Here is an 11,997-nt window from a genome sequence, read left to right on the forward strand (position 1 = left end):
TAATTTGACGTGTTTGTCTCATTTATTACGATGAAAACGCGTGGGGTTAGTTTAGGCAAAAAATTGGGCTAAATATTACATTGTTTTAGACTCTATATTGGATTACCTAAAAACTAATTTTGCCCAGATCCATAGTCTCTCACCCAATTATCTCTTTTATTTTCTATCTTATATTTTAATTAAGTTTAATTGAAGTTTATAGTGCTATTTGTGGAATTTTAAAAATGATGTGCTAATTTTGGAAGAAAAACTTTTTTTGGTGCTATTTTTGTCAATTGCCCAAAAAAAAAATCTAATGAAAAAGGGAAGATGGGAAAGTAAAAAAAAGGATTGAAAAAATGCGAGGAAGAGAAAGAAAAGAAGCAAATAAACTGTTAGAACTTGTGTCCATAGACTAATTAACATTGAAGTAATTAAACATTAGAACAAATTGATTATTTTAATTATTTTGTCTCTTGATTTTTTTTATATGTTGTGGCCTAAAAAACGTGCTTCACCTGCCTTATGGATGGCTCGGGTATGTGATTCCGTCTTGCCTCTCCTACTGTTTTTGTTTTTTGGGTCCCTCTCCTACTAACAACTTGTTTTGAATTTTGGTAAACATAATTTCACATGTAACAAAACAAAACACATGACCCAATTATACTTATTTAGAGTTAACTAGGTTGATAGCAATATATGAAAATGTATTTAGATAAATAAAAGTATGTTTGCTATTTTCTTAATTATGGGTATGTTATTTGACATAGAACACATAGAACACAACACATAAGTTTATATTTATTTGCTATTCATGACTCATGAATGAAGCAAAGAATGCTTATGCCAAATGAAGAAAGAAAAATATATATACAAAGAAAACAGACCTTGGTCATAATTATTTAGAAATTTGATAAAGATCAATAATAAATATCTTGAACAAAATCCTCGATGTATTTATGTTATATGTACATCAAAAAAACAAAAAAATGAATCCATGTAATGAGTTCACAAAATTTACCATATACCAAAACCCAAAAAAATGAATAAATCAAAGAATTTCTAACTCTTGATTGTATTGAAGATACTGTCTCTGTGACTTGTGAAGATCATAAGGAGCCCAAAGATAATCAATTGGACAAGGCTTACCATCATCAAGCCTAACCCATGGCTTCCCTTTACCACTCCAATGTATCAAACTAACCGGACCAGGATGCAAAGATCTACAACTACTCACAATGTTGTCTCCACCGAGACCGTGCTGGTTCCATTGATGATCAATAGCTTCAATATCACCACCAAACACTAGAAGAAACGGCGGTAACGAACCCAATTCATAGATTCTTTTATCTTCCTTTTGAATCTTCATCCAATTTTCGATCTTTCGCGTATAATCTCCTTCTCTCCATCTATCTAAATCGATAACCATCACTCCGGTGTTGAAATAACAAGGAGTTTTCGAATCGAAGACACTCGAGAGTTTTCGATCGGACCAGAAACTCTCTGTGAAGTATTTGGTGAAATTTGCGTGGCAATACTCTGGTGCACCGATTGTTCTTGATCCGGATAAAGAAATCTTCCATAGTTTCTGAATATCATCGACTACAATCACATCCGAATCGAGATAGATCACTCGACTAACACACGAAGAAAGAATCTCCGACAAGTAGCTTCTTGCATAATTCAAAGGACTATCAAGAGCTTGTCTTATAGAAGAAGAGATTAGATTCTTGACCATGGTTTCATCAAAGGTATAGACTTTGAAACTCAAAGAAGGAAAAACAGAGGAGAGAGTCTTAACGAGCGAACCGTGACTTGAACCCGAAGCAATGAAGTGGAAGAAGATGTTTTGAGGGCAAGAAGTGTGTTTGAGAATCGAATGGACTGCAGATACCGTGCCACGCAAGTAAGCTGGATCAAGAGTCATAGCTATATGAACAGCTGATGGATCACAAGCTAACAAGAGTCTGTTTTTCGCTAAAACAGAGCATTCGAGACCGTTTTGATATGCTGGAGCCTCCGTGAAATCTGAAGATGCATCGTCGAATGAATCTGGGAATAATCGAATCGATTCAACGCTGAAGAAAGCTGTGGAGATTATTGAGAAGATTATTAGTCTAGAGACTAATCTTGAACTAGACATCATTAGAGAACTTAATGGCTAAGATCTCAAAGCAGAGCTCTAAAAAGGTTTGGTGTTTCTAAAGTGTCTAGAAAAAAGTTTCTGGAATTTATGGAGAAAGAAGAGAAAGGTCGACGAAGAAGACGAAGACAAGAAAGGAAACGCGGTTTTGTAAAGAAGATGGTCAAAATTCGTTTTCTTTTAAAACTCGTTTTCTTTTAAAACTCGTTTTCTTTATATGTCACTATCATTGTTTTTTCTTAGGTAAATTTCTATTTTATTTCTAGAAACCCATAAAATTACTATTTTTATTATCTCACGTCAATTCAATACAAACATTGAATTTGAGTTTACAGTATATTTATTCAGAACATTTAATTTGAAATATGGCAAAAATAATGTATTGGTGAATATTGTTCATTGTATATGGTTGAAAAGATTAAGGATACATTTATGACGAGTTACATATGTACAAGTACAACATCTAGTTAAAAATATCGACTGTTATATTATAATTTTTATGACATATTTATTTGCAAAATATTAGATTTTTTTCAAGAACCGATATTGAAAATATGTGGCTATAAACAATTACCGTTTGAGGATTTGATGATCTACATATAATTTTGTTTTTATGGTTTAGAAGCCAAATGATATCTACATATATATTCGTTGTTTATAGCCCCATATTTTCAATATTTATATGTATTAATTCGTTAAATTTTGGGGGCGAAAACGAAGATTTCAACCTGCATGTTTCTCTTATAATTTTCAAATGTTTTTGGGAATTTCGAGTGATTCATATTCAACTTTAAATAAACGATATATAAGTTTAACCTATTTTTGGTTAAAAAAATAAATGTTAGGTTTAACGAAGTCATCATAGTTAACATTAACATAAAGTCTTATTAAATAGTATTTCCTCCGTTTCGTTTTAGTTGTCGTTTAAGGTTTTCTCACACAAATTAAAAAAACATTAAATTTTCTGTTTCACCATTTATTAATATATTTTATAAAAAAATTTATTGGCCGAAACATTAAAACAGTAGGGATAAAACTGGAATTTTCACCAAACATTTGCATCGAAAATCTAAAACAACAACTATTATGAAACAAAATTTTAACTCTAAAACGACAATTAAAATGAAACGGAGGGAGTATTAAATATGAAAAATTAACTACTAATTTAATTAAATGAATACGCATGTAAATGTATACATTACACGAATCGACATAAATGTTTACATATAAAAGAAAAGCATGTTAGGTTGTAGGAATCCAGCAATTTTAGAATATGGGTTGATAATGGTCCAAGAAACACATGGATCCATGTGCTTTTCTACTTATTTCGATATACAATTATATATACCTATTGACTAACGCCCAAAAGATAATAATATATTTAAATGGTCAGCTCACATTCATTGGATACAATGCTCTTTTTAATTAAAATAATTATAAAATGTGTTTGTGTTTTACTCTATAAGCATGTGAGCAGGGGCGGACCCAGCCAAAATATTTATCCGGTGCAAAAAATGTTGTAAAGAGGAATTGAACCTTCCACCTCATATTTAAGGGATGAGGTCTTTACCACTAGACCACTTTAGATCAATAAATGCTATATATAATCAAAACATTTTATATTTTAACCGGTGCAACTGTACCCCTCTTCCCCAACGTGGGTCCGCCCCTGCATGTGAGTATTCCTCGTTTAAATGGATTTTATTTGCAGGTTTTCACCCATTTCTATGACTAGAATTTGTTGTTTCCCTAAGTAGAGTTTATTAAATTTCTCTTGTGCTGGCAGTAATATACTAATTGTAGCATCATGCCAAACAAATCTAACTGTTGCAATTTGTTATTATGAGGAATATTCACTTTTTAAAAATTAACACATTAATCTCTTTGGATTAGCAAATTTTCTGAACTACTATTTATAGCATATAGGAATTCCACATGAACAAAATGTTCACGGCTACTAAAAAATCTGAATGGAATATATTTAGTTTCTTTTCTAAACGATACAAATGAAGAAAAAAGCCATGATAAAAGTTCTGACAAAATATAAATAAAATAATTTTAAACTTTGATATTTTTGTGGACAACACAATCAAAATTTTAAATTTGGAATAGAATTAAACCAGAAGACATTTTAGAAGAGTTGTTGCTCCAACATCTTGATACACAAAAATCTATATGCAATTATTTTATGTTTAATCATGCAAAACTGCTTTCTTAAAAATTGATTTTTTTTGCTAAAAAGATTACATTTTTTTCATTAAAATTAAATTCACAAATAAGAAACAAAGATATAGTGTAATGTTTGAAGACAGCTGTATGTGCGGCTTTTTTTTTTTTTTTCATCTGCTGTATGTGCGGCTGTGGGCTGGCAATTTCATTATTCTTTGTAATGAGTATATATCTCACTTTGGAATTATGTTTACCTAATTACAAAACTTCCTAACATTACCAGTTCTAGCGTCTTCTTATTTAGAAGCAACTCAATTGAAAGAATCTTATTGTACATCTGTTACGAGTTGCTTTCATTAGTATTTACACATATTATAGTATGAGATTTTATCATAATAGAGGAAATTCAGCTCAAGAAAAGAAGATATCAATTTATAGAATTTTATATTAGTTACTAGAGGGGATATAAACTTATTTTAATATAATAATTGGTTAACCATTGAAATTCAGCTATATCAAACCGACAATCGATTATTAATTAAGTTATATGAAAATGAATATACGTCGTGCGCTGGAGACTAAGACTTCCATAAGAACGAAAGTTCTTTTTCTTTATTTTTCTGTGTTTAAAAGATTTTTTTTTCCTTTTTTTTCTGTGCTTAAAAGATTTATAAATTTGTGCCTCAATCTATTAATAATCTTATAAAATTAAGTATATTTTTCCAAAAAAAAATCATTAAACTCATATTCTATATATATAACTAAAAACAGATTGTAGAACTGTGAATATAAATTTTCCAGGTTACAATTTTTATTCCACTCTCCCCATCAAACTCGGACTTTTTTTTTTTACTAATTACCACCATTTTGTCATTTGCACGCACTCCCATATTAAATATATATATATATATATATATATATATATATATATATATATATTGTGTTTTTCCTTAGCTTATTTGTATATTCCAGTGTCGTTTGTGTTAGCAAATCTTTCTAAATTCTAACCCAACGAGAAGTGTTATAATACATGTGGCCAGTGTGTAGAGAAACACACAAGTTTGGAAAAGTTTTCTCTGATTACTTCTTAAGCTCCTAGAGCTGTATTTATACACAAGGATTTAACCTAGAACATGTATCTACGATATACACATAAAAGACCAAAAAGGACAACTCAATATTAACATATATTCTCATCTAATACCCCCCCTCAAGTTGGAGCATGAAGATCCAAAATGCCCAACTTGCCAAGAAAATATGAGAATTCTTTCGCACCAAGCGCCTTGGTAAATATGTCTGCAAGTTGAATCGTTGTAGACACATGCTGCGTAGTGATGACCCCACGTTGGATCTCATCGCGAATAAAATGACATTGAGCCTCAATATGCTTTGTCCGTTCATGAAAAACCGGATTAGCGGCGATATAAAGAGCAGCTTGATTATCACAAAATAACGACATTGGAGCTAAATGAGGAACTCGGAAGTCAAGTAAACAAGCCTTTATCCAAAGAAGCTCCTTAGTAATGTCAGCCATAGACCTATACTCGGCCTCAGCCGATGAAAGAGATACAGTCCGTTGCTTCTTTGTCCGCCATGATATAGGAGAAGTTCCTAACTGAATAAACCAACCCGATAATGATCTCCTAGTTAGTGGACAGCCCTGCAGATCGGAATCACACCAACCACGGACCTGCAGATCGCAATCCGAGCGTAGAAGAATACCTTGGCCAGGGGTACCTTTGAGATAGCGAACCACACGCAATGCTGCTTCCCAATGGTCATGGCGTGGAACTTGCATGAACTGCGTCAAAATATGAACACTATAAGCAAGATCCGGACGAGTGACAGCGAGATATATCAATCGGCCAACTAAACGACGATATCGTTCCGGATCCGGAAGTGGTTCACTAGTCGAGAGAGCTAAAGTATGGTTTTGCTCCAATGGAAAACGTGCTGGTTTAGCCCCGAGTGATCCCACCTCTTGGATAATATCCAACGCGTACTTGCGTTGACAAAGATATATGCCTTCGGAGTTCCTAGCAACTTCAATCCCAAGAAAATATTTCAAAGCACCAAGATCCTTCATATGAAATCGTGAGCTCAAATAGTCTTTAAATTGAACTATGGCCATACTATCATTTCCCATAATCGCCAAGTCATCAACATACACAAGTATGTATAACTGAATCCCATCGCGGATATATGTAAATAGAGAATAATCCGTCTTTGATTGGCAGAAACCATACGATGTCAAGGCATCACCAAGCTTTGCAAACCAACAACGTGGTGCTTGTTTCAGCCCGTAAAGAGACTTTTTGAGTTTACACACACGCGAAGATGAGGACGCAGTAAAACCAGGAGGAAGTTTCATATATACCTCTTCATCAAGATCCCCATGGAGAAAGGCATTGTGAACATCCATTTGATGTACTTCCCATGACCGGGCAGCTGCTACTTGCAAAAAAATACGAACCGTCCCCATCTTTGCAACCGGAGCAAATGTCTCTTTGTAATCCAAACCTTCTGTTTGACGATTTCCAAAGACCACAAGACGAGCTTTAAATCGTTCAATAGAACCATCGGAACGATACTTAATCGTAAAAACCCACTTACATCCAAGTGCCTTCTTATCCCTCGGCAAATCAACAAGATCCCATGTATCATTATCTTGCAAAGCAACAATCTCATGTTGTGCAGCCATACGCCACCTCTCATCCTTCATTGCTTCAGCGAATGATTTTGGTTCAACATTAGCCTCAATCATCGCGAGAAAAGCTTGATAAGGAGCTGAAAATCTATGAGAATCCACATATTTAGCAATAGGGTAGACGACAAGAGCTGAAGAAGGACCCGGCTTCTTTGGTTTTTCAACAACATACTCCTTTAATAAAACGGAAGGAAGCTTCTTTCTACAGCCCTTACCAAGTTCCTCCACCACCGGAGAAGGTTCAATAGTGTCTGTAGTAGAAGATAAGGTTTCACTAGAAGACGCAAGAGTGTCATCTCCACTCGGCTCCTCATGTTCTGTTATCACCGTCGCCGGTACACCATTCATCGTCACAACCTCCACCTCTTCCTCATCGTCGGTATCCGGGTATAAAGACGGTACGTCAGGTGAGATCTCCAAAATTGGTGGAGATGGGAGTTCTGCAAACGGGAATGAGTTCTCACAAAAAACTACATCCCGGGAAATAATGAACTTCGCAGCCTCAAGATCATAGACGAGCCATCCTTTCTTTGCATAGGGATATCCCATAAACACACACTTACGAGAACGACTTGCAAACTTGTCACCGTCGCGGTGTTGATTATGAACAAAACAAAGGCACCCAAAGACTCTTAAGTGTTCAAAGCTTGGTGAATGACCATTAAGAATCTCATATGGTGTTTTTCCATGAAGTACCATCGAGGGTGTCCTATTAATGAGATATCCAGCAGCAAGGATACACTCCCCCCAATAATCAATCGGAAGGCTAGCTTGAAAACGGAGTGCGCGAGCAATATTCAAAATGTGGCGATGCTTCCTCTCTACTCTCCCATTCTGTTGTGGAGTTCCCACACAAGAAGTCTCATGAACAATTCCATGTTCAAGAAAATAATCTTTCATACATAAGAATTCGGTACAGTTGTCACTACGCACCGTTTTTACTTCTTTATTAAACTGTCGTGAAGCCATTGCTAGAAACCGTTTGATATGTGTTGAAGTCTCACTTTTCTCCGTCATCAAAAATAACCAAACACCACGAGAAAAATCATCCACAATAGTGAGAAAATAACGAGCTCCATAAGACGCAGGAGTTCGATATGGACCCCAAACATCACAATGAATAAGCTGAAAAATCTCTATTGTTTTATTATTACTCGAAGGAAAACAATCTCTTGTTTGTTTGGCGCGGAAACAGACTTCACACACCGAATCAGAAACTTCTCTAGTACTACTAACACCAGGAATTAAAGAAATAATTTTGGAAGATGGATGCCCCAAACGCCGATGCCACACATCCACCGTAACATTCACGTGTAAGCCAACAGCCCGAATTGCATTCACTTCCCGAAAATAGTAGAGACCATCTCTTTCTTCACCGCTTCCAATCAGCATCCGCGAACGGTCCTGAATAGCACAAAAACCAGGACCAAAGTGAGCAAAGCACTTGTTTTGACGAATCATCTGAGAAACTGATACTAAGTGGCAATTCAACCCTTCAACAAACAACACATGTAGCAAACAGAGAAATTGACCAAGAGTCACTGTTCCTCTCTTTGTTGCTATAGAATATCTCCCATCCGGAAGACCCACAAGACATGGTGAGATATCAACAACCTCTATCATAATATCTAAGCAACCTGTCATATGATTTGACGCGCCCGTATCTAATATCCATGGAATTTTAAGAGTCTTACCCGTGAGAGTTTCAGAGGCCGTTGTTTTTCCGGTGTAAAAGGTGCTGCAAAGGAGTTTCCATTGATCCTCCGTGAAGCCACCAGGAGTAGAGACCGGAGAAATCGTAACACCCTGACTTGTGGTAGGCGTTGAAATGGGTCCAACAGCATGAGCCACCGGCTTTCCATGAGGTAGAATCAAAGCGGAAGTACTCTCTTGTCTTGATGGTGTTGTTCCTTCAACCCGAGCACCCTTCCACCATACAGGATATCCGTTTCGCGCATAGCATCTCTCTTCACCATGTCCTTTCTTGCCACAGAAGCTACAGATTTTATCTCTGTAATCTCCACGTCCACGTGAAACCGTCTGAACAGCAAATCCAACCACGTCAGGTCGCACCTCTACCTCCTTATTCCCGATCCTCATAGTCTCATCTCTTTGAACAATCGAGAACGCTTGGTTTAAGGTGGGCAGCGGATCACGAGTCAAAAGACTTGATTTAAGTGCCCCAAAAGTAGACTCATCAAGCCCCATTAAAAATTGGTGCACTTTATCCTTCTCTCTCTTCCGATTTCCACGTCCCTTAGCATCACATGAACAAGTACTGCAGACACATTGATCCTCCTTATCATAATCTGAAAGATCTTCCCATAGCTTTTTCAATTTCCCATAATATGACTTGATGCTCAAACCCTTCTGCTTACAAGTCACTAACTCATGTTTTAATTGTTGAATCCTTGGTCCAGAAACCACCCCATATTGCTCCGCTATATCATCCCACAAGTCTTTAGCAACTTCAAAGTGTGAGATGTCACGACGTAGAGACGGATCAATTGTGTTCCGGATCCAAGAGACTAACAATGAATTAATTGTCCACCAATCCTCAATCTCTGCAGCATCTTCAGCGGGTCTATGGATTGATCCATCGACAAACCCGAACTTCTTGCGAGCACGCAACGCTGTTCGTAGTTCACGAGCCCAATCTTCAAAGTTATCCCCATTAAGAAGAACCTGCGATATCAAGGTCCCTGGATTATCACTCGCCGACAGATCGTAAGGATGAATCGTGCGCCGCTTCGAAACTACGGCTTCAGCCACCACCGCAGCCACCGGGTTCCTCGCCGCATCATCTTCTGCCATGGTCGAGAATTATTTAGAAAAGTTTAGCCTTGTTTGGCTCTGATACCATGTAGAGAAACACACAAGTTTGGAAAAGTTTTCTCTGATTACTTCTTAAGCTCCTAGAGCTGTATTTATACACAAGGATTTAACCTAGAACATGTATCTACGATATACACATAAAAGACCAAAAAGGACAACTCAATATTAACATATATTCTCATCTAATACAGTGGCTTTCTCTCACTTAATAAAACAACATTTCACTTCGCAAAAAAAAAGAAAGAAGGAAATGTTGTCTTTTTGAGTAAGAACAAAAAATCAGCTATTTCAATGCCGTGAAAAGAGCCCAAGGATAAGAATAATTCTTGTTGGATTTGAAAGATTTGTTCACACAAGCGATAATAGAATCTATAATATGGACTCACAAACCGCTTAAAGCTTTTGTACATAGGATATTGGTATATATATATATGAGAGATTGAGAGTGTACATAATGATAGTTACAAAAAAAATCAAATTTTGACATGTAGAAAAAGAAAAATTGTAGCAAGATAATTTTAATTTCGCATTTATAACACTTATATCATTGACAATTTGTCGCCAAAGTGTCCTCTGACTCAGCACCGTTTAACGGTTTATTAACACCGTTAAAGTCAATGTAAAATTCGACTAACAGTTATATAGTTCAGGTTTATAAATGCATTGTGCTATAGTTTGGACTGGAAAAGATATCCAACAAATTGTTTAGGTTGATTTTGACAAATTTCCCCATTTAATGTCCCCATAGTTTCATATTCAAGTGTATTTCTATTCAATTTTTCAGTACTACTTTATTAGCAAAATAATAGAAAAATAAGTAAAAAAAGTGAAAGCTAATCTTATGTTTTAGGTAATCCTTTATATTATAAAGCACAAGTCACTTCACCAATAGAAATGTGACACATCAGCAAGCATAATTTTTTTCCTTCAAATTAATTTTCATATTTCTTTCAACAAAAAAAACAGCACGTCCTTTTATGTTTTCTTAAAATAAATCAATACATTTTTCATGGATTAAAATAAAATAAATCTAATAAAAAGAAACTTTTTAAACAAAAATCAGTTTCTTTCACATGTCAACTGTTCTTCTTCACACGATCTCCATTAGCCACTCCTTCTTTTCCATTGATATTTGTGATGTTTCTTGCCGATCGTAAATTTCAAAACTCCACTTTTTATCACTATTTGTTTATATTGTATCACCTGGAAACCCCAAAGTTCTCCTCCAATTCAAGGTAAATCACACTCTTCTTCCTCCATTTAATTTTATCGCCTCATAGTCATAGTTCTATAAGCAACTACAATGTGGTCTACGTAACTACATTAATAAAAATTTCACAATATCCAAATTAAGAGATTTATTATTTTGACAAAAAAAAAGATTTCTAATTTTACCTTCCCTATTGATTTTCTTCTCAAATTTCAAATGTTGCAGTTTCAGTATTATCATATACTCAAATACTCTATGATACATATTTTAGTTAATAGGAAGTTGGTGAACATGCTATGACAGGTTCCCAAAAATAGTCTCCGTCCATCGCCATACACGCAAAGGTACTACTATCATTTGTTCATATAGCAATTAGAACATCCTTTAGATCTATATATGTCGTCTCTATTTTCTCAAATTGTATTCCAAATCCACACTAAATTCTGCTGGAATCTGTTTCTGGATGTTTTAAAGCTTTTAGTGACAAAGCATTCACAAACACACATAAAACGCAACTAAAGTTTTAATGGTAATTTGGTAAAGCAAGCAACCCCGGAAACTTGTGTTATATTGTTTGAAATACTTATGTTGAATTATATTGAAAATACAACACATATTTTTCCTCTAATCTTTTAATAAGTTTCATCAATTTTTCTGTGATTAAAATATCAAATTTTTATAAAAAAATTTTAATAGTTAATTTAAGAAACTACTGGAATCGAAACAATATTTTCTGGGATTAAAATACCAATGAAATAATTGATATTATGGTATTTAGATGTCCTTTTTTATTATTATTTTGCTTTTAGTTATATTATGAATATATAAAGAGTTAAGTAAAAAACTACAACTTGCGAAGTAATTAAAATTGTGACCGTACGTAGTACGGGATTTAATACTAGTAAATTAAAAATTCATAAGTTCAAGGTCAATGCATTCTGTTATTTAATAAAT

The 11,997-nt window shown here is 34.9% G+C and overlaps 1 protein-coding gene across 1 annotated transcript; it reads right to left on the minus strand.

Annotated features, from left to right (window-relative positions):
* Positions 1-856: 856 nt before the first annotated feature.
* Positions 857-2,212, minus strand: LOC9311514 (probable galacturonosyltransferase-like 10). The gene has a single exon (XM_002877052.2). It carries the CDS (start codon positions 2,123-2,125, stop codon positions 1,031-1,033), a length of 1,095 nt encoding a protein of 364 aa, XP_002877098.1. The 5' UTR covers positions 2,126-2,212; the 3' UTR covers positions 857-1,030.
* Between the last annotated feature and the right edge of the window lie 9,785 nt (positions 2,213-11,997).

The sequence above is a fragment of the Arabidopsis lyrata genome, assembly GCF_000004255.2.
Source record: "Arabidopsis lyrata subsp. lyrata unplaced genomic scaffold ARALYscaffold_5, whole genome shotgun sequence".
NCBI classification, from domain to species: domain Eukaryota; kingdom Viridiplantae; phylum Streptophyta; class Magnoliopsida; order Brassicales; family Brassicaceae; genus Arabidopsis; species Arabidopsis lyrata.

What these genes read in the sequence shown, in the direction of transcription:
- LOC9311514 (XM_002877052.2), bottom strand. Translation starts at nt 2,125, where the DNA reads ATGATGTCTAGTTCAAGATTAGTCTCTAGACTAATAATCTTCTCAATA.